Source organism: Nanorana parkeri, unplaced genomic scaffold, assembly GCF_000935625.1.
Source record: "Nanorana parkeri isolate BGI_ZX_2015 unplaced genomic scaffold, ASM93562v1 scaffold826, whole genome shotgun sequence".
In the NCBI taxonomy this organism is placed as follows: Eukaryota; Metazoa; Chordata; class Amphibia; order Anura; family Dicroglossidae; genus Nanorana; species Nanorana parkeri.
In genome coordinates this window covers 361,275-388,599 of record NW_017307094.1, presented here as the reverse complement: position 1 = coordinate 388,599, position 27,325 = coordinate 361,275, and the positions used below count along the sequence as shown (strand labels likewise).

Here is a 27,325-nt window from a genome sequence, read left to right as displayed (position 1 = left end):
ACAACGCAATGCATCAGAACGCTAAGGTGTGAAGTGAGCCTCAAACATCCTGCTTGCTTCACCTTCAGCAAAGTGCTCAATTCTTGCACATTAATACACATTTTTTGTATTGTGTCAGACCAAAAAAAAGTGCATGCAGCATTTCTGGCCATGCACTGCACGGCAACACACAATATACCATAGGTTAAAAGAAAAAAAAAGGCTTGAAAAAAAGAAAACTAATGCAGCTACCGCATCTGGTAAATTGTAATATATAACATTTTATTCTTGGCTTTAGATCCACTCTAATTTACTGCTATTTCATTGAGTGTTTGATATTGTATAGCAGTGCAATAAAAAAAGGTATGTGTTTGAGACTTAAGGTTTGGTTTGAAAAAATGATACTGCAAAATTAATTTCACATGAATATATTATAACAACAAAATGTGTACAAATAAGATATAAAATGTACAAATCATCCCAATACAGTTGTTTGTTTTACATTTTAAAAAACCCTTATGAATGAACCCTGTGTTATAGAATAGTGGTTGTATAGATTGTAAAGTAATTAGGGACATATTTTTTGACTTATTATCCATCATTTTCTTCACTCTCCACAATTATGGTTCCACTATCTTCCTTCAGAAGTTTTCCACCTGTTATGAGAAAAAAATATATATTTTTATCATATTTTTGAAAATAAGATCAAAGGCTCGATAGAACATGTAACATGTATAATGTTAATGGCGTTCAAGATAGAGCGTTCCACCACTAAGGATATAGATTGCAGGTGGCTTATTTGGGCTGGTAAGTATAGATCAGGGCTGCCCAACTGGTGGCATGTGGGCGAAACCTTTTTTTGTAGCGTTGGATGTAGGGCCAGGCAGACAGAGAGATTGCAGCTCTCCCTGCGTAATCAGCGTAATCAGTATAAACAGAGCAGAGAGAAAGGCTGTCACACAGCCTGTGGCAGGGAGATCTTTTGTAATCAACAGGACTGAGCTGTCAGTTTGACAGCTTGGTCCTGTTCAGCATCCATTTATGAATGAAAGATATTGCTGTAGCTTGCATTCATAAATTACTATAATGTGTAGAAATTAATTTTAACCACTCGTTTAGCAGTTTATTTAACCTTAGTTAGCTCTATGTAGTTTTAATTGTTAAATCCCCTGAGCATGTTTTTTATGTTTTTTTCAACATTTATATGTAAACGTTTCACATTTGCATTCATTAATTTTAGTAGTGTCAAATTTAAAAAATATTGAGGGAAATCTATCAAAACTGGAGCAGACAAAATCTGGAGCAGCTGTACATGGCAACCAATCAGCATCCACCTTTCATTTTCAAATCTTAACTGAATAAACTGAGGAGGGAAGCTTATTGGTTGCCCTGGGCAACTGCTCCAGATTTTGTTGGCTCGAGTTTTTATAAATGTCCCTCAGGGAATATAATTCTAGTGGCCTGTTAAAAGGGAAAACATGTAGAATTAAATTTGTAATTACCCCAATTCATTTTTAATAATGATAACATTTATAGTTAAAATGTAAGGTAAGCCTAGTTAGCCTGGACACATTGTAGCAGATCCACTGGTATACGCTGTTCAAATAAACCCAAATTTATTTTTGTAAAACAGTAAACAATGATGTAAAAATATAGTATCATTGGTGCCTTATGTACAGTATATCATCTATGTTGGAATAGGGGTTCTCAAAAATAAAATAAAATAGAATGCCTCAAAGGTTATCTTGAAAGCCTCAGAATCCTGATCACACATTATACATAATTATGTGTGGGTGCCTATATCTAACTGCACTTAAACAGGATAATACAGACCCAGGTAATTGTTAAAAAAAAATGTGAAGCTAATATTAATCTTACATGATTAAGAGTCTTGAAGAAAATCTATATCTGCCAGTTACAAATACAACCGTGTCTTAAAATGTTTTAAAAAGGCATTGTATTTTGATTTGACAAAGCATTTCTGCCAAGCAAAGCTGCCGAGGAGGGCGGCTTGCGGCGGTGTCCAGTTGATTATCTCTGAACCGCGGCGCTAGGCGTTTGCGTACCGCGGCAACAGCGGAGCAGCCGCCCCGACGGAGGGTGCCGCCCTAGGCAAACGCCTAGTTTGCCTCGCGGTAAATACGCCCCTGAATATGATGGATATATAAAGTCCAGAAAGTTCATTGTGATAACTTAGCAGCATCTAGTGGAATGATTATAAGACTGCACATCAACAGTGGCTATTTGGTTAGCACCGTTCATTTGTATTTTCTGTGTGCTAGATTTGTCAAAGGAAATTATCTGCATGGTATCTGTATGTCCTTCCTAGCACTCTGGTTTCTTCACAAAGTCCAAAACATACTGATAGATACAATTGCTTTTGCCCAAAACCAATCCTACCCTTTATATAACATTTAGGACATTTATATAAGTATTTAGGACATTAGATGTTGAGCTCTGTTGGAGGAAGGGGACTGATGGTTCTTTAAAAAGTGTCCCAGACAGGTTATGGTAAGGTGAGCTAAAAGAAAGCAAAAAGGCCTCCACTAAACAAGCAGAAGCCAAACAAACTCCACTGTCGAATTAGGGGCCATTCTGACATAGATTTCACACTTCCTATCAGCAAACTGTTCACACTTCCTAATAGTGCCAATGCTTGCCTCTCATTTCCTGCCTCCTGCACATTCTTATTGACCAGTGAGGCTTTCATGTCACAACATCCTGACATTTGATTTGATTTGAGAATTTGGGAGGCTTGTCAGTGGTGCTCAACTTTCTCAATATAGGAGTATGCAAGTGTGGCCCTGACATTGCTAAAGGGCAAAAAATAGTCACACAGTGAAGGTAATGTTACAGAAAGTGAACAGAGACTCCAGACATGCAAGCAGGAGATGGTCCGAGACTAAAGATATGCTACAGGAGATGGTCACAGATCATCCATGAACAAACATAATATTAAGTACATGATGTTAATATTCATGGTAAGTATCTTTGTTTACCCAACCAAGTTGCCATTTATTGTTATTATTTTTTTACTACTTCAGTAATAAACCACTCAATGGTAGTCTTTGAAGCTCAGGTCTCAAGAGATACTTTAGAAACTATTCCTGTAACAAAGGAGTAATCAAATATGTGTTATACCCTCATTAGTATTCATTAAACTCATTTCCTGTTTTCTAGCCATATAAATTGATTAATGTTTTATAATGTTAGTTTATATTATTTTAGAGCTTTAACATAAAGGCTAATTTGCATTGTCTTTTAGCGTACACAAAAGATAGAACATTGCAACCTGAGAAAAACTGTACTTATATACGAGTACATCAAAATTACATTTCAATTTGTGAAGTATTTTGGATACATTTGGCAGTAACTACAACCGGTACTATATTTTTAATAACGTGTCTAAAAAAAGAAAAAAAATTTGTCTTACAGAATTAAGATGGAAATTGAACGTTTTTACTACGGAATATTGAATAAATGCATGGGTGTCACTAGTGCCAGGCACCTGGGGGAAGTGCTTCACATCTCTTGCTGGGTGCCCTGGATTCTAACACCTTAAACGTCTGCCTTTTTATAAAGTTTTGTCACTGCACTGCTGCTGCCAGTTTGCTCAGATTTTAGATACTATGGCAGCACAGAGTCGAGGGAGGTTCCCCTAAGATCCTTCTCAGCTGTGATGTGCAGTGTTACATGACACAGCTGAGTGGAAGACTTTCCCCACACTGTGTAGTGCTGCTGTATCTGAGGTCAGGTGAATAGACTTTAGGTAGCTAGGGGGAACATCTATATTGGGGGAGATTTGGGGAAGGAACTGTATTGGGGAAGAGAGGGAGGAAAGGTCTGTACTGAGAATTGTAAGGGTATGACTGTAATGTGCGTCCGCATATATGGGTTCAACAACTGAGCTCTTGATATTTCCTCCTGCCCGTGCACCTTTCCCCAACTTTTCCCTTGAGATTGCTAACACAACTATCCACCCTTCCTCCCATGCCAAGGTCCTAGGTGTCATCCTTGATTTGAATCTCACCTTTCTTCCCCACATCCAATCACTATCCAAATCCTGCCACCTTCACCTTCGTAACATCTCCAAAATACGCCCCTTCCTCACCAATGAAACCGCAAAATGTCTCATCCAATCACTTGTTATATCTCGTCTTGACTATTGCAACTCCCTCCTCATTGGCTTTCCACTACACAGGCTATCCCCCCTTCAGTCTATCGTGAATGCAGTTGCCAGACTCATTCACCTAACCAACCGTTCAGTGTCTGCAACCCCCCTCTGTCAATCCCTGCACTGGCTTCCACTCGCCTAAAGGATAACATAAAAAATATTAACAATCGCATACAAAGCCATCCACAACTCTGCCCCTGGCTATATTTCAAACCTGGTCTGAAAGTATCACCCTAACCATCGGCTCGGCTCATCGCAAGACCTCCTGCTTTCCAGCTCCCTTGTCAACTCCTCCCATGCTCGCCTCCAGGACTTCTTTAGAGTCTCTCCCATCCTCTGGAACTCTTTACACCAACCTGTCCGTCTGTGGCCCACCTTGACTGCCTTTAGGCATTCCCTAAAGACTCATCTCTTCAGGGACCCCTATCCCACCTCAACCTAACCGCTCAACCATCACGTTCCCAAACAATTCATCCCCACACAGCTACCTCCTCATCACTTCCCTCTCCCCGTTAGATTGTATGCCCTCATGGGCAGGGCCCTCCTTACCATCTTGTCTTGAATTGTATTGTGATTGTAATGCCTTCCTTATATTGTAAAGCGCTGTGCAAATTGTTAGCGCTATATAAATCCTGTATAATAATAATAATAATGAGTCAAAGTGTGTAAACATTCACTCACATCTGGAATTGTGATTCATAAACCTATCTAGCTGGTTATATACTAATTTACTAATATACTTTGTTGAGCCCATTATGCCCTCTGCCTCCTCCAATAATCAATGGCCTTCCCATAGTCATGAAAAGGGCATTCATGATGCATGCATGCCCCAATTTGGATACTTTGTTTTGGAGAAGTAGTACAGCCCCCAGCAGCTGCACAGTGAAGATCTCCATAGATTGTGGATAGGGGAGGTTAAAATTCCCCAAACTTAGCTACTGCAAAAGTTTAAGTTTTTCTAGTCTGCACACTATGCTCTGACCATGAGCATTAAAGCTGAAAGCTTTATGTTCTATATATGGGATAAAACAGACAGAAAAAATTTAATTCTGTTGTTTATTGAAGTCTGATGCCATCTTGTGGCTAAAGCTCATATTTTAAGACATATTTTAAGGAAAAATACCCTTATTATTTGAGCCTTAAAGTAAACCTGTGGAAAGAGAAATCTAGTGGTTGCCATATCTGGCCTCCATCTGAAAATGCTCATCACCTGAATGTTATGCTGACCAACTGGCTATAATTATAGAGTCACCAACCCAAAACATGTATACATAGCCAGAAAGTAGAAGAAAAGTCAGAAATCCTAATTTGCATACTTTTTCTAGGCTAGTGACCTAAAGTAAGGCAAGAGGGTTAGTATGAAAAACAAAATACATTTTAGAAGGAGATCCATAAACTTAACCTCCATATCAGATTTCAAGTTAACATTAAAGTGTATGTAAAGCCAAAACTTTTATTGTTCCAGTTTTAGATAGGGTAGAGAAGGGTTAGACCCCCTATTAGGTACATTTTTGCTCTCTGTGTTCCACTAGTGCACAGGACATTGGAGGAAATCTCACCAAAGTGAATATCTATCTTATATTAGTTGTCAAAGGAACAAGGGTCCCCAGTAGAGTATTTTCCCTCACCTCTTACTCTGATGACTGATCCCATTTTGTTGGATTTCCCTACACTTTCTGTCTCTGTGGCCCTGGTCACTGGGGTGACTCAAACAGCAATAAAAACCTGGCAGAGGGTCTTACCCTTCCCAACTCCATCTCTCGCATTATTTTGTTCTTGCATGCATGTATCAGTAAGTGTCTCTGTATTAAGATACATAAATAAATAATAGAAATAAAAGTAGCTTTTGCTTTGCTTTGATTGAAAACTAAAATGTTTTAGTCTGCTTACTGTACCTGAGAGAAGTGGTGATGTGTGCAATGCAGGAGTGTCTTTTCTTCTGGGTTTTATCAGGATTGGCTCTTTAGTAAGAACAGAGATTTTGCTTGCTTGTTGTTTCTCTATTTCATCAAACTTCTTCAACAGTATTTCAGAAAAATCTAGAAAACATGTAAAAAAATATATAACATCAATCTAAATATTCAGTATATATAGTCCCACAAATACCTGCCAGTTAAGTTCCTCTAATGAAGTTTCCTGTGATGGGGTGGCAACACAGCTGCACTGCTCCTGAATTCAAAGCAATGTTGCCACTCTAATGTAGGCTTTGCCTGCTTGCACTGGAGTGGGATGAGAAGATGTAAATTCAGCATTGTCACTGCTGAATTGAATGCCTGTATTTAATCAGCACCTCGTCATAACTAGTCCTGCCCACTGCTTTACTAATTAACAACACTGCCACTGTTGCTGAAAAACCCTACCATTTTAGGCTGCAGTGTCTGGAAGGGGAAGCATTTGCGGCACAAATAAATGATGATTTGGCTCAGTCAAGAAAGGTAAAGGATATTTTTGTTTGCTTCATGAGTAACTGGATTTGGAACTTGTTTAGACTGCCATATGGAGCCTTTAGATATACTGTACTTTATAGTCTTAGGATACTAGGAACACCCACTAATCTTCCAAAAGTGAGTCTCAGAAAGGAGTTACATAGATCTGAATTAATCGAGGAAATGGTTAGGAAACATACTTTCATGGTTAGGGTCTAAATAAAGACCTAGGGGATGCAAGGAAGCAGAACCATGCCATAACGAATAATACTGTATGTTCTTTAGTGGAAATGTTATGATTTTGTGTGTGACGTTGTTTTAGCCCATTAAATAAAAGGATTTTAAATGGTTTTGAATGACAGATGTTATTGGAACCACAGATTCTGGAGATGTGCGGATGCAACATATACAAGGATATGAGAAGGTAGAGCCATACAGATACAGACACACAGGCACATACACAGAAAACCACAGGTTGAACTGGATGGATTTTTGCCTTTATTCAACCTCACCTACTGTGTTACTATGCTCCTGTTATCCTGTTTAAATGGAAAAGAAAAGCATATCTTCAGTGAGCACATATTTCCAGTTGTTCTTACAGTTTTTACCTTAAAGTATCTTTTTATCTGACTTCTATATTTTACAAGCTCCTATTTTTGTAATTGCAATACAAGTAGTGATTTATTAATTAACAGCTACAGGAAGCTCGTAGTGGCTCAGTACAATAACTCTGTGTGCTGTTACAACAATTGTATGAAAATATGATGCAATGCATAGTCATGGTTAATACTCATATTATTGAGAATTTATATAGTTAATTTCCTTAAGCTATTACCAGCATTACTTGCATATTATCAGTATAGCTGATAATATACTGTCATCTTATGGTCATTTTGGTTATAGCAATAGAGGGGGTTCCCTCCCATTTTATGATGTATTTCCCTTTCTTCATCATTATAAGTTTCTCATCAAAATGGCTGCTCGTCTCATGGTCACATCTTATGCTTGCATTGAGGAAAATATTACCATCTTTGATATGCAAATACCGTCATTTCTATCATCTGCTACATCCAGTTGTCTGCTGTAACCTGCATACAATAAAGATCTTCGTGGATAAAAAAAGGTATTTGGAGAGTTCAGCTATCTGATAAAGACTATCTGTGGTGATTGTATCTGCTTATACAGGTCAGGAATAGAGATCTCAGCAAGGAATAAATCACTAACACAATGGTTGGAGTCAGAATACTCTGCTCAGATGAGATCAGTCACATAGGGAGTGCATTGTTTTCAGTGAGTTAGTTAGACTTGTATCATATCTATTTGCCCTTCTCTGAAGTGCCTGCAATTCACCTTTTGGGCCTCCTTCCTGTCATAGTTGCTGTTTTTTTTTTAAACAATTCCTTAGCAGCTGCATTTCATGGCTTCCCTCTAGATACTTTCCTGTGGCCTAATAAAATGACTTTAACATTATCACTAGGGAGGTTCAGATACCAAGTACGGCAGATACCAATTACTGATACACTTTTGTTTAGTATCATGTTTTTCTGAAACAATACAGACTAATGATTTCAGGACAGTGGTGGCGTGCCCAGGCACAGTCGAAGCTGCAACCACTGCAACCCTGGTAGTGCTCTTGAAAATGCCAAGTATCGGCACTGGTATCTAAACTGGTACCTGAACATCCCTATCACTGATGAACCCAGCAAAGTGAACAAAATTACCAGTTTTCATTTCCCCTAAAATTTAGGTAAAAATTTAACAGTTTAATGCTTGTTTTACAAAATGCGTATGATTCATTAGAGAAGACAACATTAAGGTGGCATGTAAGGGTGCAAATGGCTTTAAAACACTCTTTAAGTTTACAGAAGTTTCTTTTAACTATCCAGGACCTGTTTTTGTTTCAAAAATTACCCTCATGAGCCTCCTTTTAAGGTTTTTTTTCCACCAAAAATAGAAAACAGACAACAAGATATAAAAAATGTAAGCAATAGTACACAAATAACAATCACATACACAAAAAAGAAAAAAATTATTACATACAACACTAATGATAAGCTAAATTACCCTTTATACAGCCCCCCTCAAAACAAAAATCACCGATGGACGTAATTCCACAGCTAAATTAATTTTAACAAAATCACTCAACTCATCTTTAGTCATAAGACATGCACAACCTAGCTGGCCATACACCTATAGATTTTCGATCGATCATTTTCGTTGCTGCCAAGAACCCTCTTTCAATTCTAGGTCAAATAGCCCATTATGCATAGACCAATGTCAATTCCAATAATCGTTCGTTAGCAATACTAACTCACCGAATTTCGTTGATCGATAGAACGGATATCCTTTTGTGCATGTGCAGTGTTTTTGTTGCAATTTTTTGAAAAAAACACTAATTCATCGACTTTCGTTCAATTCGTAACAAGTTTTCCAGCCTCACCCTTTGAGAAAAAATCGGCCAGGAGTACAGCAATAAAAAATTGTTGGGTTCCCAGCAACTGATCGATTATCGTTCAAAAGACCATGGATGATTTCCGAATGAAAATTGATAGGTGTCTGGGCACCTTTACATACTTTGATAAAGATCACCTTGACCACATCTGCTCTAAATTATGTGACATTAATGGGCTCAAGAACTCAATTTTCCTGTTCTTCAACCGCAACCTTCTAACCTTTAACATTTCTATCCCATTTTCCCTCATACCTCCTCTCACCCATTGAGATTGCGACACAGCAAGCCATAGTCTCCTCAGACTCCTTTGCTTTCTTCAGCTCCATTCTCTCTTACCTTATTTATTCTGACATATTCTTGCCAAATTACACTGCCCTTGCTTTACTGTCCCCAAAGCCTTGGCACAATAGTCACACTCATTCCCTACATAGAGGCACACACATAGATAAAAGAAAATTGGGGAATCCTATCCCTGACATGAATGTCTTTAAATATAAATTAAAGATACAACATAATTCATCATAATCAAACAAATCAAGTACTTTTCCACTCATATTGTTGCATTATTTAAAGTGCAGCACTGCATTATAGGTGATGTGTAAATATAATGATATGTTGCAAAGTAATCAGAGAGGTTTTGGCAGGGATGGGCCAACACAGGGTGCCTTGGACAATGTGTGGTAGAGGCGTAGCTCTCCATCCACTGTATCTCATGAAGTTACAACCTAGCATATAAAGGGTCAGTAGAAACCTAAGCCAGGAGAAGCCAGTAAAAGAAAAATACCAGTCCATTAAGGTTCATTACATTTCTCACATATCACTCTAAAGCTTTGCAACCCAAAGTTGCAGCTTGCCTGCCCCCTGCTTCAAAATTTAGTCCCAGTTTGCTTGGTCACTCTCTGTCTTTTAAATGATAGGTGTTTTGTGGCTGATTACTGCCTCCACCACACCTCAGCCTGCTACGGAAATTTAAAAATATATTTGCTGATGAAACACATGGGCACTTAGGATAGTAAGCAGGTGAGATGACTACATGACTGCTGATTGTAACATATCAGGGCTTTCTTCTATCCATGGTCCCTGACTCTCTTTTGCCTGGCTGTGGGAGAGACAGACTATAGCACAAGACCACCATGATGCCACAAACTGATCTCGCTGTTAGCTGCAATGTCTACTGAACATTATGGAAGATGAATGGGAGAGCAACGAAGATACAAAATATTCTCTCATCTCTTTTGTTCAGTGTAAGGTCTGCACATGCAGCTGAGAGAAAAGTTATAGTGTGGGGGAGGACAAATAATGTTAGATGAAGAGGAAAGAGTGTGAAGGTTCAGGTCAGTAAACATAGCCAAGGATATGGAGCTAACCACATATGATTCGTTTTTACAGCCTCTGTTGTACAGTTATTGAGGATTTACAAACCTCAACATACTGGAGCTTGTAGTTCCACAAACGTTAGGCTGCCTATTGTCACAACAATAATGTGAGCATTTCACCCTTAAATGGCACTGGCATCTAAAATATCTGTGTCTAAATCATTGTCCCTGGATTTTTTTCTTCGCAATGTTGTTTCTACATGCTTGAGTGACACCTTTGTGTTTTTGCTTAATGCATTTTCCATTAAAATTTTCATGGAAATGCATCAAAATGTATTACAATGCAGGTTTTAAGATGTTCACCAACGTGCCATGACACCAGTACATGTATCATGACCCACATCAACACGAATGATCATGCATGTTGATTTTTAGGCACCAGTCATACTGTTGCACTGTGTTAGCTCACAGGAGTTAACATGTGTTCTGCTGCATGTTAACTTACACAACATTAATGCACCTAAAAAGGCATGTAGCATTTTTAGCAGTGCGCTGCAAATAATGTTAGTGTAGTGGCACATGCTGTGCCGCAGTGCAACACATGTCAATTGCTGAGGTGTGTTGGGCTATGGGTTATTCAAAATGATTGGCACTACATCAAAATGGGAGTTGTGGTAACACGTCCATTACCATAATGATGTAAATGGGTCCTTAATACAAAGGGCAATGCAACATGCATTGAGAATATGTAACAGTGTGCACTGACATACATCAACATGCATTAGCATGTGTTTAGATGCACTTCCATCAATTTCAATAGAAAATGCATCAGGGGAAAACAAAGATGTGTGAATCAGGTCTTACTGTAAGCTATGTTATGAGAGTATAAAACTCTTCAGAGCCTTGGCTGAAAAGGTGAGGGAAGTCATCTCGATCAACAGAAACGTGACACAAACCCATATCGCATCTGTGCCTTTAAAGACAATAGGAGGGTGCCCGACTTACAGTGATATTGCGAAAATCCAAAAGAACAACTGGGTAGCACAGCTAAAATTACAGACCTTGTAATTTACTAAGGTCTAAGTTGCAATAACAACATTGTGCAGAAACAAAAAACAAAAATAAAACTACCAATTTTTCAAAGACACTGTCACCTCCATTTTCAAGGTGACAGACAATATGGAATCTCAGCACAGATAAATACACCCAACCTAAACAAAACTACAGCCTACCTTTGACCCTAGAGATTTCCTTGTGCAGTCATCCTTCATTGCATTAACAAACATACAGTATATTCAGCGTGTTTACGGTACTCCAAAATACAGGTCACACTCACTATACAAAAAAAGCCTAGATAATGAGCTAGCCAGCCATCTGAGAGAAAAAGCAGTTCTCAAACATCAAGTTGTGTAAACTACATGCTGCAGTTTAGATGGAAAGCGGTTTGGACTCCATAAATGCCATTACTGAGCATGCTTCTAAGAGACTGGAAGTGATCTCAGTGTGAAAGCAGAAATGATGTGGAAAAGGCAGAATGTAGCGGAAAGAACAGGAACTGGAAGGGATGTAAAGCAAAGATGAATCATCAAAGGAAGATCAATGCTATGCAGAGTGATCTTAAAGCGGTGCTTCTCAAAAAATAAAAAACAGTGAAACAGAAAAGCCAAATTATACAATAATTAAGAGGCAAACAAAACAAAAAACAACAACTTTTTAACCAACTCAAAAAGCAATTAAAGAGCATGCCACCATCTTCTGCCAAAATAACAATGTTAAGGGAGTTCTCCACCACTTCGTAAGAAAATTAAAAATTCTGCAAAAAAATAGAGGAAAAATTCCCCAAAAAGGAGGAAAATAAGGGAAACAGAAAATGAATGAAGGGAAAAAAGGGAGATCCTGCATCAAAAATTCCAGGAACAACAAGACATAAATAATAAGAAAACAATCAGAAAACCAATCAAAACATAGCAGTCCAACATGGACTAATGCCCTCAGACAAAAAATACTTTTTCATGGTAATTTAAGTATACTGCAAAAACTGTCAGAACACTGTAACTATTGCTCCAGTAAAAAGCACAGGTGTTAAGACCCCTCAGTGCCACTATATGCTGGGAATGTATAAAAAAAGATTGCAAAAGCATTTTGTTTCTGTCACCACCAGCATTTTGTTACTGTGCAGCATACCAGACACTCCCCTTGTTAAAGACATGCCACACAATAAAGAGGCCATTATGGCTAGCACGTTTTGTCGGGTTGGGATGCACTTTGGCATCTTCCCCATGGGTGCCAGAGGACCTTGCACTGAGTTTTGGTATAAGGTTGGATTAAATCATTGAGATTTGTGATTCTTATGTCATTGAGTTTGTGACTAGAATCCTTGCCATTGTAAATAAATAGGACCTGTTGGAATTGTTGAGCTTACCTGGTACAAATGGGGGCTTGTGGAAGGCTGGTGTATCTTTTCTCCTAGGCTGTTTTTGGTCCATTTCCACTGTTGAAACTTGATTGTTATTTCCACTCCTTGCTTTCATTTGGAGATCACAGTTCCTCATCAGTTGTTCAGAAAGGTTTTCTGTAAGCAATAACAATACAATGCACAAACGTGCACAAAAAAGTTGTATTAAAGTTAAAATGTTTTTAAGCCATTTCAAATGCTGAATAAATCACTTACAATGAATGCTTCTCCTTGATGTTTAAAATGTAATTTTCTGCAAAATCAGCTTGCCCCCTGAGCACTGGCCCTGATATCCTGTTTTAGGGTGACTCATTTCCCTTGCAGAGTCATATGGAGCCACCCGTGTGTGTGCTGGTAAACTGTGTGTGTCTCTAGAAACAGAGGTTTTAGTTGCACAACTTTTGCAAAATATGTGGAAGCCACACTGCCTCATCAAGGCCCCTCTGTGTACTATGGTCCTAACTCTAATCTATGAGAGCCTCCATCTTGGAGCATTTTAAGTGCCTTAAAAGAGGAATGGGCTGCCTACTGGCGAACCTGCACCCAATTCATCAGTTGCTATATATGCTCCAAGATAGAGGCACATGTGCACCTTACTTTAAAAGCTAGTTATGAATTGATCAGTGCATTTGCCATTGGTTTCAACAAACATAGAGGTACAGAAAAGCAAACTGCTCCCCTGCTCTCTGCTCCACACACCTATCTCCTCCCTCTTTCTCCAAGCTAGTAGATGGGCAATTGCTGGAGACTGGGCTGTCCCTTGTGATCTTGTACTAGGCAGGAGGTTCAGAAAGTGGAGCTGAGAAAGTTGGAGCCAGCTGTTTGGAAACATGATAACTGTAAGTGCCTGGGCAAAATCTAAAGAAATATTTTGTTGGGCAATGTACATTTGTTTGTTCGGTCTGGATTCATTATTGAAAAAAAGTTTGAGAGTTTAATACTACTTTAAGTATGTTCTTTTAGTTGATATTTTATAGTGATATTTTATAATATATTATTCTAATGTGTATATATATAATTGATGACAAAACATCTCTTAACTGTTCTTAATGACAAAACTTCTGATAAAACCTGTTGTGATAATAAACTATTGTTTGTGAATAGGAATAAATATAAAGTAAATGTTATTAGAATTTGGCTACAAAAAACTAAAACTAAATAGAAACAGATTCAGCCTTAAAGTGAACATAGTGCTCTTTGTTGGGCATGGTGTCATGTCTCGATCTATGGATTCTGGAAAGCTTGCACGGCATAGTATAACCTATATTTTTACTTTCCTGCTGCTATCAATAGCTAACGTAGTGCAATACTTTATTGAGGAGAACACAATTTAACCTCACTCCACACTTTAGTATATAACCCCCCTGTAGCATGTAATAATCAATTACCACAGCAAAGAGTTAACAATCCCATTCATTCAATTTGTGACCCCAGGAGGAGAAATAATACACTTTCCCTTCCCATCTGGCAGGATGTCTGTTACCAGAAGGCTTGTGATATCAGCTTTCTACATTTCAGCAGGGTCAGTCATTATCCATTGTGCTTGAGAGTGACTCTGGATGACTCATCATCATATCTAATGAATTATAAGACATAAACTCCAATAATGGTATTTACCTAAAAGCTTACAATGCTGTTCTCGTTTATCCAAGATGTCTTCTGAGATATCTATTGGCGGCACAAATTCTGTTGACATAATTGATTTTTTTTTTCACTGTAAAAAGAAAAGCTTCAGTAAGAGTTAAATATTCACAAACATGTATTTGCAATACAAATGATAAATTTAGCCTGTTATGTGTTTAAGATGTTCAGTTCAGAAAATGTAAGTTGATTATGGTACCATAGCTACTCCATTTTTGAAAAAAAATGACTCCACCTGACACTGAGCACAGTGGAGTTCCTGCAGAGTTCATTGGAGAGATTCATATTTTATTTCTTCAGTTTAAGTTGGGCAATGGGTACCAGAAAGCTAAACTTGTGCATGTTGCTTTATTCTTTATGAAACTATAGTGACTGTATTTTGAAGAGCAAGCATTTATTACAGTTTCATAAACGTACACATGTGCATTGTTTAGTACAGTGATATATAAATATCTCCCTTGGTCATTTCAAAATAATTATATCAGAAATTTAAAAATATTTCACAACATCATGTCCAAATCATACTGTGGATATGGGCTTGTAATATCTATGAATAATTTATTTGAATCTGTTGGCCGGATGTCAACATTATAGAACAGATAATATCCTGAGAAGGCTGCATGCTTAAAAAAATCACTACATTTAGAATAAAATGTTTTATTTATAATTTGTCTATGTACCCGGGACAATACAGATCAATGAACTTGCACTTATTATTCTGGGCTATTCAGAAGATTTTTTTGTATATGTCCATTTACAACCCAATTTGTTCCATAGCTCTAATATTGTTGTTTAAAAAGAGGAACTTATGCTAATAAATTATGGAAAAAACAAAATACATTATTTTCTCACTATAGCTTCTGCTGCCAGCTTAAATTACTGTTGTGTACCATAATCAAGATAACACTACCTCTATAGCTGAGTGATACACTGCTCAATTAAATGATTAATTCCTGATATTGATCAAAATGGGAAGTGAGAGAGCTGCCCATCATCACAGCTGTAACACTTTCAAATCCCCTTCATTGTTTGTTTTGTGTTTAACCTTGGCTAGAGCAGAGTGGATGGGCTGTTCCATAATAAGAACTAAAAGTCCATAATCAATTACACTGTATTACCAGTATGTTGGAAATTTTCTGCTAGGGGGCTTAAAGTAACACTAAACTCAGGAGGTAAATATAAAAATTTAAGTACCCTAATTATTAACAATAATGTAGCTCATTTGTGTATCACTCAGCTGTAAATCCTCAAATAATCTCTGAATTGGTGCTGACACTGTCCTTCCTTCTGGAGGGTGGCTACTTTTGTTCTCCATGGTTCCTGTGTGTGTTGTACAGTAGCCACCACTCCAAGCTCGCTCCAATGGTAGACTATCATTTCAATACAAATTAGTAAACTAAGCGTAAGATTGTAGTCCGTCATGGACGCGTGCTTGGAGCTTTTTCGGTGCTTGCAAAACACACAGGGTCCCTGTGTGTCCAAAGGAAACACAGGTAGCCACCCTCAGAAGGAAATACATTATCAGCACAAATGCAGAGAGATGATTTGAGGATCTACAGATAAGTGATACACGAATTAAGCTAGATTTTGTTATTAGTTAAGGTACTTGAATGCATTTTTAAGATTTAAATCTTGGGTTAAATGTCACTTTTACATTTTGATAAGCTCACCGTTAAAATTTGCAATTTAATGCTACCCAACCTGATATCATAATGACATATGTATCCCTACTGAGAAGATGGTTAACTGTGTCAATATAAGTTTCACAATGGTAAATTGTCATTTCACCCAGATGTAATAAATGCAATCAAATGTCTTACAATGTTTACCAGTTCATTACATGTTTGCCTTGCTGTTGTAAACACAGTATAAAAGTTTTAGAGTTTTAAATATTTATTGACAACAGTTCTCATAGCACCATACCACATGAAACCAGATAATTAGCTGATGTAAAAAATTATTTTTTTCTCCAACACAGTTAGAAAAAATAATGTCTTAATATTTTTTAAACTGCAGGTAGAAAGAAAAAGAAGATGTAAGTTTGATCAAAGACATTGTACTTACAAATAGTGCAGGACTGTGTGGGAGCCTCGTGTGAGTATTGTTGCTGGCCCAGCTGATCGTGCCTTCTGTTCTGCTCTCCTTTTAAATGATTGGAACATGAGTTACCATGGAAACATTCTGTCTATGACCAAGCACAGTTAAATTAAATTACAATTTTATAATCAATTACAATATATAATTTTGTTTAAAAAAAACACAATTCAAAGAAATACACACACTTATGCTTGTAATATTAATATGCAATGATATCACACAAAGATGATGCAAGTTTGCTGATGGATGAATTAGAACAGTGTTTTTGTTTTCTTGTAAGACATATTTCAGTTTGTTAAGACAATATTTTAATTTTCTTTTGGATATATTGTAACATCTGAACATGTACAATTAACGACCCTAAGAACAAATCCTAGCTCTAAATTTAAAAGGAGACAAAACCATAAAAATAACAGACTGTTGCAATTAATTATACAATTAATTAGTTATTTGGACCAATGCCCCACATCCTTCTTCGAATTTGAATGGAAAAGTACATTATAATTAAACATTTTTCCAGGTGCTACAGTGGCAAAATCCACAAATCACATTTTATAGAAATTTTTATTTCTTTATTACAAATAGCTTATAAAACTTCATCAAGTTAAAATGTTTTGGTTTTGTTTAGTTCACAAGATCTCACAAACATTAAAGGCTTAATTTGCTGCTAATGATTTTTAAAAAATGCCATATACATTACAGCTCACATTGTAAGTTAAAATATTAGCATCTGTTTTTAAAATTATTCTACTTTTCTTGCTGCTGCTGTGGGTTCCCCCTTTTCATCCTGTCTACCTAGCATGATGGACTGACCATTGGATGTGTAGCCCAAGCCCTTCATGAACAAGCACTTGGCTAAGAGACTTACCTAAACACACACACACCGTGCACTTTCTCTCACAGCAGGAACTGAGCTCCACATACTGCATGTGAGAAAGTGGACTGAGCATGCATGGTTAGGCAAGCTGAATTCTTGTACCTGAGTGCTTGTTTGTGAGCAGCTGGGGCCACACATCCATAAAATAGGGACTTCACTGTAGCAGAAGTAAGAAAAGTAAAAATATTTTTTTTAAATGGAGGTCCATTTTTTTAACTTTCCCGAGGTTTACATAAAATGAACCTTGGCGTATTCGCTCATCCCTAGAGAATAATACCTTTGCTGCATACCTTTAATGCTTAAACTACCTCAAAACCAGCATGCTACCCAATCCCCCCCTAATTACCAGGCCATTTTTCAGGTCTCTGATAGTTTGATTGACAATTACTCGGTCATGCAATACTGTACCCACATTATATCATTTTATATCATTTTAGATAGAGCTTTTTTGGCAGTATTTAATAACCACTGGGTTTTTTTTGGTTTTTTTTACTATATAAAGGGTTATGAAAAAACTTGTTTCCCTTGTTTTCTGATGTAAGCATATCAAATAAAAATGCCATGACTTTAAAAACACTTTTTGGAAAGTGGATACCCCAAGGTCTAATCTTATTTTTTGCCCCACTTTTTTTAATGTTCCAGTATTGAGGTAATTAATGTGCACTTAGCTTCCTGGAGGATGAAACTGCATTGCGTACCATAGCTAGATGTCATAGATAAACTCCCCCACCTCCCAAAACAATCCCACAATCATTGGTGGTCAGAGGCATTTTACAACCCCAGTAGGCAATCCCATGACATTGGATGTCAATGTCATTTTAACACCCCCCTCCAAAAAAAGTCCCACAATCATTATTGGTTAGTGGGATTAAAATAACAACCCACCCAAACCCCATTTTTAGTGGTCACTGACACTTTAAATTACCCTACCCCCAAAATAATCCCACAACATTAGTGGTCAGTGGATTTTTAAACCCCCATTCCCACATCACTCCTTCCTCTGCTGCAGCCTGGATGATTTAATTGATAGATTATTCTACTGAATCCTCATTGGTCCCTTCCTCCATTGTAAGACTAAGGGGTGGGCTCTCTAATATGAACAATGCCACTGTTTACATTTGTGAACACTGTGGTTGGCCATGACAGTGATCCAATGACACAGAGCTGCTCCAATCAGCTCTGTGTCTTTTGCCGATTTTGTCTATATTCCCCACTGTCTAATGACCAAAGTAATTAAAAAAGACATACAGGTATGTCCACTCAGAAAACAACAGCTCCCCTTACCGAGTGTTTTTGTCCAATGGCTGGTAGGGAGGTGGATAATAATCTTGTATTTAGAGAAATGTGCAGAATGACATTGTGGATGCCTTTATAAAAATGCTACATACCTAATTACCTTTGGCAGGACAATTTTCTGAGCTATTTGCAGAAAGTAATTGTTAGAGGTTTACAATTGTTGGAGCACATTAGATAGAATGAGAGCAACGTTTCACACCCCAGTAACTTAATATATAACCAAGATCATATGATTATTAAAACCATTACCAGGTATGCAAGGCCCGGAAAAGTGGGGCTTTTAAGAAAAAATGTTGCTCTCACAATGAACTTAATAAAAATTAAAAATATATTTATTGCAATGAATTAAAACCATGATTGTATTAAAGTAAACACAAAATTAATACATTGATATTGTGCATAGTCCAAATACAAAACAGTAATTGTTGGAGTGGTCTGGTTGATCACAGGGAGATTGATATTGTTCTCTAGGTGCCTCAACATGTTTCGCCGAAAAATGGCTTCCTCAGAAGGACTTCAATCCTAGAAGACTAGTTAATATACAATAAATCAATAACGATATTGGTAAAGAAAAATCAAACATTCAATATACAAAAAAGAAAACTACATAAAAACAAAAAAATAAATAAAAGACCTGCAACTTGTTAAGCCAGCGAAAAACGAGCCAAATGGCAACAATTAATTGTTAGAGAACTTGAATCAGTTTGACAACCAATACAGGTTCCCTTTAAGGAAATAATATTTACCTGACTAATGGGCAACTTGTTATGGACAATGGCAGCATCCTATATTCAAGAACAACATTTAGGTGATGTGTAAGGCATACTTACTACTGAGCATTAGCCACAGAAAACTAATTGTACCTATAGGGTGGACTGTCCCCTTTATTGAGGGACTGAACTCTGGAAGTTGTGCCCAAAAAAGGCATGCAACGGACAAAGAACTAGTCACCAGTATTGCCGCTTGGTCTCCTTGCAGCTGCTCTTTCCCCATTACTTACTTAATTTATTAATTACATAGCATAGCTTTTTCTGCACTGTGTCTCTTTGTGGAAGCAGCTGATTTGGAAGAGACAGGGTTTTGCTCCCTCATGTCAGAGCCTCCAGCAAGGAGAACAGTGTGCAGCACTGTAGTGACATCACCAAATCACATTACAGATCTTCAGAGACTAGCACAGATGTTCAAGCCCACTTCCTGTGACTTCACCATGATATTAAGGATCATGAACAAGGGGTGGACTGAATAAAATCAATTTGTATTACAAAGAAAATGAAAAATGCCCTTCTTCCTTCTCTGAAGAAGTCAAAAGTAATAAACCATGGGGGAGGATTTTATGTGATAAACTCTTTTTGCAATAATTTAACATTGGGCTCTAGGTCAACAATATTTCTCTGTCATTTGTCCATTTTGCATAGTATCAGAAGAGGAGCATGTGAATAGACATTGCTTGAAGTGTAAATTAGCTGTTCATTGAAGAAGCCAGGTCTGATGAATCTAGGAATATTGCTCAATAATGCTAGTTGATGACTGGACTGATTTGTGAGTGTCTCACAGGAGAGATGCAAACAAAAATAACACATCACTCATTGATTCTTCTGAGAAAAAGTCACTGTGAGGTCCTTGAGCAGTAAGCTTACATCTAAAAGATTATCTTCCTGATGGCGGCACAATGGTGGGAGGAAGACAGTAAGAATGATAATTCTTACTGTCTTCAAATACCATCTCAATTTTCTATCTTCAGCATTGTAACATCTAAAGGACAGTTTATGGTATAATGATCTTCACAACATTTAAAACCTGTATATAAGCTGTTACTTTGGGTAGGTTGTGTATTAGACGTTTTGTCAGGAATATTATTAGCTAGTCTTGCTTTTAGGGGGGTGTTGATGTGGATTGATATAGTTGGTGTAGTGCTCACCCCCAAAGGAGCCACATGAATAACCTGGGTCATCACTAGTTGTCTAGGGGATTTGGTCTTCAGCTGCCCCAAGTTTATTAACATCTTCATACTGGGGAGAGAGGGTATAGGGATCCTAGATATCCAGGGTATAACAGACATGGACTCCAGACTCACCAGACCTCTTTAGCATCTCAGTGTAGATCCATTTGTAGCTAATTGAATAAGAATTTGAGTAGCAGATGAGAAGGGAATGAGTACAGATCCTCAGATCCTCAGCAGGAGAGACACCAGACTTGCTCCTGAGGTCCTCTATATTTCAGGCACCTCCAGTAGCCATCATCTTCCCTGGTTCTCCTCCTATGGCAACAGCACAGGCCTCCTCCATCCTGGCCTAGTGAAACTCTTCCTGCACTGGGGGGTAGGCTACTAATCCATGACTGGTCCCAAACTAGACTGAGCACATAGCAATTCCCTCCAGTGTATGTACCCTATCCCAGCATGCACCGCTGATTGAGAGAAACCCTGTGATTGGCTACTGTACTGTACATGCACTCACAGTGTCCCTCATTGGCCTGTCCCACAATACAGCAGAATCACACTCCACCCAGGTAGGTACAATCAATGCCAGACACCTGGAATTAACAAAATAAATGCCAACTATAATTCAACCAGGCTGACTACAGCCATGGCAATCACTAAATGTCTAGTAGCCACCTCACAAAAGGTGATGGGGCTATATAAGCAACATCGAAGAGAGTGCACAGCTACAGTAAAGGCAATTAAGCATCTTGGAAGACACCTGTGGTCATATATTGAACTGACTTGTGGATATTCAAAAAAGGTTGGCTATAGTGGATCTGAGGACTGACGATTTAAAAATGTTACTCCTAAGAGCAAAATCACACATGGACTCGCACACGCAAACACCACCTCAAACATAAATGCATACACGCAATAGGTTGGACTTGATGGACTTATGTCTTTATTCAACCTCAAATACTATGTAACTATGTAACTATCTTCATAAAAATAACATTGCCATAGTTAAACTTCCTGAGAAGTCTAAAAGCCCAATCTATGTCTCCTACATAGAAAACTGGCTAACCTCTGCTTTTGGAAACATTATCCTCATTATGTTCTGTTGTGGGAAGGGCTCATGGGGTCTTCTTGTGCAATATCCTCCACTTCATGCCTCTCCAATACCTATAGTATGTTGATTAAATATCTTAATGACAGAGACAGTTTTTTTAGGAAAGGCAAGTGAAAATGTACCACTATCTTTAAATGGTATCATGGTTCTTGTTAGAGATGCATGGACACCAGTTTTTCGGTATCAAGTACGAGTGCCTGTTATTTTTTATTTTCGGTACTCGCCTATACCGAGTACCAATACCGGTGCCATGTGCCCTGATTATCAGGAAGCCGGTGGTCTGTCAAAAGAAAACCAGCTTCATTTGCTGAGGCTGCCTGGCTTCCTGACCAATCAGGAAGCCAGGTAGCCCAACAAGAGGTGCTGTCCGGCTTCTTGATTGGTCAGGAAGCCAGGCTGCCTAGCAACAAGTGAAGCTGTCATAACCCACCGCCCGGCTTCCTGATTGGAAAGGAATCCGGCTCCATGCTCCCTCTGCACTGCTGGTCAGAGGAAGATCTCCCTCTGACCGTAAGTTCCAGTATTGGAAGTAAGTATTGGAGCATTTGGGTGAGTACCAGTACCCGCCCATATACTCGGTATCAGTATCGGTGCATCCCTAGTTCCTGTCTATTCAGAGTGTTCAGCTGAGATCAAGAGCTACGCTTATTGAGATGAAATTATGGTGTTGTTCTTAATCAAAGACATAAACTAGCTAAATATGGCAGCCTTAAACACTCTGTCCCTTTGAAATGGTCAAATTCTTTGATAATTCAGTAACCATTAATGTATTCTCCACTAATAAAACCCCTGGCCTGCTTTTCTTAGCATGGTAGAAACTAAATATTGAAATGGCACCACAACAAGTTCTTAGCCACTTCATTACTGAAGATGTGTTTTCTTTTTTGCACACATATGTAACAATCTGATTTTTTGGCTGAAATCTGTTTAACCTTTTCCCTGCCAATGACATAAGGTATATGGCAGAACACAACAGTTCTAGCTGGTCACATCAATATATACCTTACGATGCTGGCTTTCACCCTTCTTCTAAAAGCTCATGGTAGCTTCTGCGACCATGAACTTATAACAGAAGGGTCCCCCTGACCGTTCCCTGTAAATTAATAGCTGTCATTAGTGGTTGACAAATGCTGTGACTCTGCAGCTCTCTCCTCCCCACAGGGAGCCAGCTGCATGCTCCAATCTGTGTCCCCTCCGATCCCGCTACTCTTCCCTACCTGTATCGGCAGAGGCAGCGGGGATCAGAGGGGACACAGACTGCTGCAGCCGTTGGGAAGGGGGAACAGAGGAGAAAGCTGTCACTGTCAGGTTGCCAAGCAGGGAGGAGAGAGCAGCTTTCCGGATGGAGAGCGGAGCTGCGCACGATGCCAAGTGGAGGATTAGCAAATATGTGCAATATTTGCTGATTTTTCCATGTGCAGAACAAACATAGAGTGATCAGTACTGATCACTCGGTATTTGTAAAAAACTGAGGACATAGTAAGCTTACTATGCCCCCAGTTATGAATGAACAGGAAGTGCTATACATGACTTCATGTGGATTCATAATTGGGGACTGTGATGTTGGGGAGGTTAGCACAAATGGCGAGTGCTTAAGGACCAGTCATGAAGCCGTTTTCACAGAACAAAGGACAGTCTTTTATTAATTCCAAAGGCAGAAAAAGGAAATCCAACATAAATAGCTTTAATCAGCATACATATCAGCTCACCCTTCACAGGTTATCCTGTTCAGTGTCCCAGGACCTTACGGTTTGCCTCAACAGAATCTCTTCCTGGATATTCTGTGCCTTTGACCATCTTTTGAATTCACCCACACACCTTGTGTGACTGGCTCTCTCTGGCTCTCCAAGCCTTCCAGCCTCCAACACATACACAGCCTCCTGGCTTCACTCTGGCTTCTGGGTGGAGTCCGCCTGACTCCTGGACACAACCTGTCCCTCTTCCCAGCAGGAGCCCAGAACACTAGCCAGCACCCTTCCCATAAGTGCTGTGCTCAGGTGTGCAATTAGGGGCTGGCCACTATTAAACAATGGACCCAGGAATGGAGATTTCATTCCTCCCAAATCTCTTTGAAATCTCCCAGTTCCAGCATCCCATGCCAAATCCAGGTTTTCTAGGGAGAGAACTGAAAGGCCAGTTCTTTCCCAGCAAAATAATTTGTTTCCTGGAACTGCTCAGCCCCTCTGGCTGAGAGTCCTGGGTGACTACAACCCCCAGTTCTACCGTGGGATTGCCGCACAACACCACAGGGACATAGTAATCACTTACTTGGTCAGTTTATGAATGGACATGAGCACTCAGTACAGAGGCTTCCTGTCTGTTCATAACTGGGGAGAGTACTATGTTTTCTAAGTTTGAATGAACAGAACGTCTCTGTACTGAGTGCTTCCTGTTCATTTAGTGCTGGGACTGTAGAAAAAGAGATTGAGGACTATGTGTTTCCCTGATATTTCCCTGACAGTAAAAAAATAAAATAAAATAAGAAATAATTAAATAAGAAAAAAACACAAACCCCCTCCCACACACACACACATAAGATACACGTGCAACAGTGTGCACCATATTGCGGTGTATGCCATGCAGTGCTGTGCGTTGTTAGAACATATCACACTGCTTAATTTTTTCTTTATAAAATAACCTTAATTCGACTGTGTGGAAGCGCATGGCGAAGTGTTGTGATGCATTGCTGTGCCTTGGGATACACTGTGTTGCGATTGAACATTTGCGCAATTATCACAGGACCTGAAAAACTAGTACCACCCTCTTTTTTTCTAATAGTCCTGTGCTTTCAGGAAATGTATGGTTTTGGTGGTATTTTACAAACTCTAAAAGTAGCAGTTGAAAAGTAAAAATAAGGGAAAAAATTGGAAAAATGGTGTGGCTAGCTGAGGTCAAAGTGTTACGCAGGGCTTGGCAGAGAAAGGGTTAAACCCATAATTTCTAAACGCAAAGGTACTGAGGATGAAACAAATATTAGTTGCAATGTTTTATGTTGCACAATATTTGCGCAGCTGTTTATTAATTACATTTTTTAGGAAAAAGACTGTAAAATAAATTTTGTGCAGATAAACACATTATCATACCCATGGTGGTGTAAATAGATACCAAACATATCAAGCCTTAAAAACTACGGTACCCAAAATTGTCAATAGGCGACACTTTAAAAGCTTTTAAAACATATCAAGTTAGAGCTAACACGGTGCGATGAATCATCATCATCATCATCTATATCAATTTAAGACATGAATTAAGACAGGGTTGTACTTTGTCTACCTTTCTTGTTGGTTTGGCTTGTTTAAAAAACCGTGTGCTAACAATACTTGGCAGTTTACCCTAATTTAAGGGGCAACCCATGGATCAGTACAGTTAAACTACATTTATCTGGATTATACAATAATAGCGTAAGCTCAGGTTTAGACCGAACGTGGTCCAAACCTGAGCTTCTCTGGACTTGGAAGGAGTTCCTTCTGAACACAGAAGGAAGCTCCTTCCATGTGGCCAATCAGTTGTGGGTGAGGAATTCCCCACCCGCAGCTTGACATAAGCAAAGGGGCGGGATGCTGTAACGTAATTTACCTTATGTGGCTACATGCCTATATTTGGTAAATTACTTGCTATGTCATAAAATGCAAATTAAGTCAACCCCTTTGTTTATATTTAGCTGCTGGGAAGGGATTGCCCGGCCTGCAGCTAACTGGGTGGAATTGCTCTTGGCACTTCCTTGTTAGAAAGAAGCTCAGGTTTGGTCACAATAATATACCTAGAGGGATCAGGGCAAACATTTCCATGTTTACTATGTCACTGTGTTGCTTGGGTGCTTTTAGGTTTAAAACTAACCTTAAAAAAAATCAATATTTTGTTAAGATAAGTTTGCTTCGGCTGAGGCTGAGAGTATAATACTTAACACATGTATGGCAATGTGGGGTTTCATGGAAAAGGCACATTTCCTGAATAACTACAAGAGGAAAATGAATAGCAAAGGGCAGATGATCATAACCTTTAAGAACAAATTAAAACTCACCAATTAAAGTTGGTGATAGATTTAACCTTGGACAGACTCTTGCAGGATGCATTTGTGGGTTTGACTGTGGGTTTGAAGACAGGGACAAAGGAATAATCACAAGGTTGTGTTGGTGACAGGTCTAAGCTTGGAAAAACTCTGGCAAGAGGCAGCTGGTTTGACTGCAGATACAGGGTGCAGTGATGGTCCCCTGGACTACACTAGTAAGCTTGCAGAAGATGGTACAAGTAGGTGCTTGGATCACTGTAGAATTCACTGTTGGTGAAACATGAAAATCTCAACACAAAGAGAAAATAAGCATTACCATTGTGGATGAGGACAAAGGAATACTCACCAGATGGTGTTGGTGACAAATCTAAGCTTAGGAAGATTCTGTCCAATAAAGTTAATGTCTCCGCGCCTCTCAGGATCCCAACGATTTTGAATAGTTAATTATGTTTCAACAAATGCTGGAGGCTGCTCATAGAGAGGGATCAGGGCTTCCCATGACAAATGTCACTAAAATATACAAAGCAGAACGCCAACTCTAAGTATAAAACCATTTTTTGAACATGATATAAAAACAAATGTGAATATACTCACAAAACGATCAATAATCATCAGCTTTCATATCCTAGAGTTAAAGACTTCTCACAAAGGAATAAATGCATTCTTGACTTCTAATTGTTATAGCCGCAGGTTAGGATAGATTCTGTAAAAACCAGACGCTGTAGATTAGCCGACGCATTTCTGGGGCACACCCCCTTCTTCAGAGCCATGGCTTTATATATTTTAGGCAGATTCTGGCAGGAGGCAGATGCAGGCTTGACAGTAGGTACAAGGTGGAGAAATGGTTCCTTGGAATGCACAGATAACTTGAATGATTGTAGGAGTCACTTTTGGTATAACAGAAAATCCCCAGAGCAAAGAGCAAATAAGCATGATCATTGAGGACAAAGACAAAGGAATATTCATCAGGTGCTGTTGGTGACAGGTCTGAGCTTGGGCAGATTCTAGTAGGAGGCAATACCCCGAGAATTTACAGAGAGTATTTGTGTGTCCTCCTTCGGACAAAAGGATTCATTTGGAACTCTGGATGGGGGAGATGCCCATTCACTGGTGACAATTACATCTCTGAGCTGATACCGACAGTTGTGTTTCCAACCCATTACGCCCGCTTCAGTCTAAAGATTTTTGTCTTTGTGGATGAAAACACTGGTCAAGCCTTCGGAGGCCAGGTGCTACACTGCAGTGCTTCAGCATGTATACCCAGTCCTGAAGAGGCCTGCATGACATGTTACAGAATGGTTGTCATACTGGTTCCCTAGAAGAATAAATACAGTAACAGCCGTCAGCCTCAAAAAGAAGAAGGGGGATTACCATCAGCTGCCCTCAGTGTGGGAGTTCCACCCGAAACCAAAAGGAAACAACTTTGATAGACCTAATATTATTAATAATTATTTAAAGGTGAGAGGCTCTGTGAGGGGTGTCAGCACCGTGGGTGTTTAATTGAGGTGGAAGATAAGAAGAGTGAATCAATTTTGGATGACTGCCACACACAA

General features: G+C 38.8%; 1 protein-coding gene across 1 annotated transcript; it reads right to left on the bottom strand.

The window, feature by feature from the left end:
- Positions 1-375: 375 nt before the first annotated feature.
- On the bottom strand, positions 376-16,562 carry PPP1R17 (protein phosphatase 1 regulatory subunit 17). Its single transcript, XM_018565267.1, has 5 exons — positions 16,508-16,562; positions 14,420-14,516; positions 12,770-12,919; positions 6,049-6,192; positions 376-635 (listed from the first exon to the last, which is right to left on the bottom strand). Exons 2-5 carry the CDS (start codon positions 14,496-14,498, stop codon positions 571-573), a joined length of 438 nt encoding a protein of 145 aa, XP_018420769.1. The 5' UTR covers positions 14,499-14,516; positions 16,508-16,562; the 3' UTR covers positions 376-570.
- Between the last annotated feature and the right edge of the window lie 10,763 nt (positions 16,563-27,325).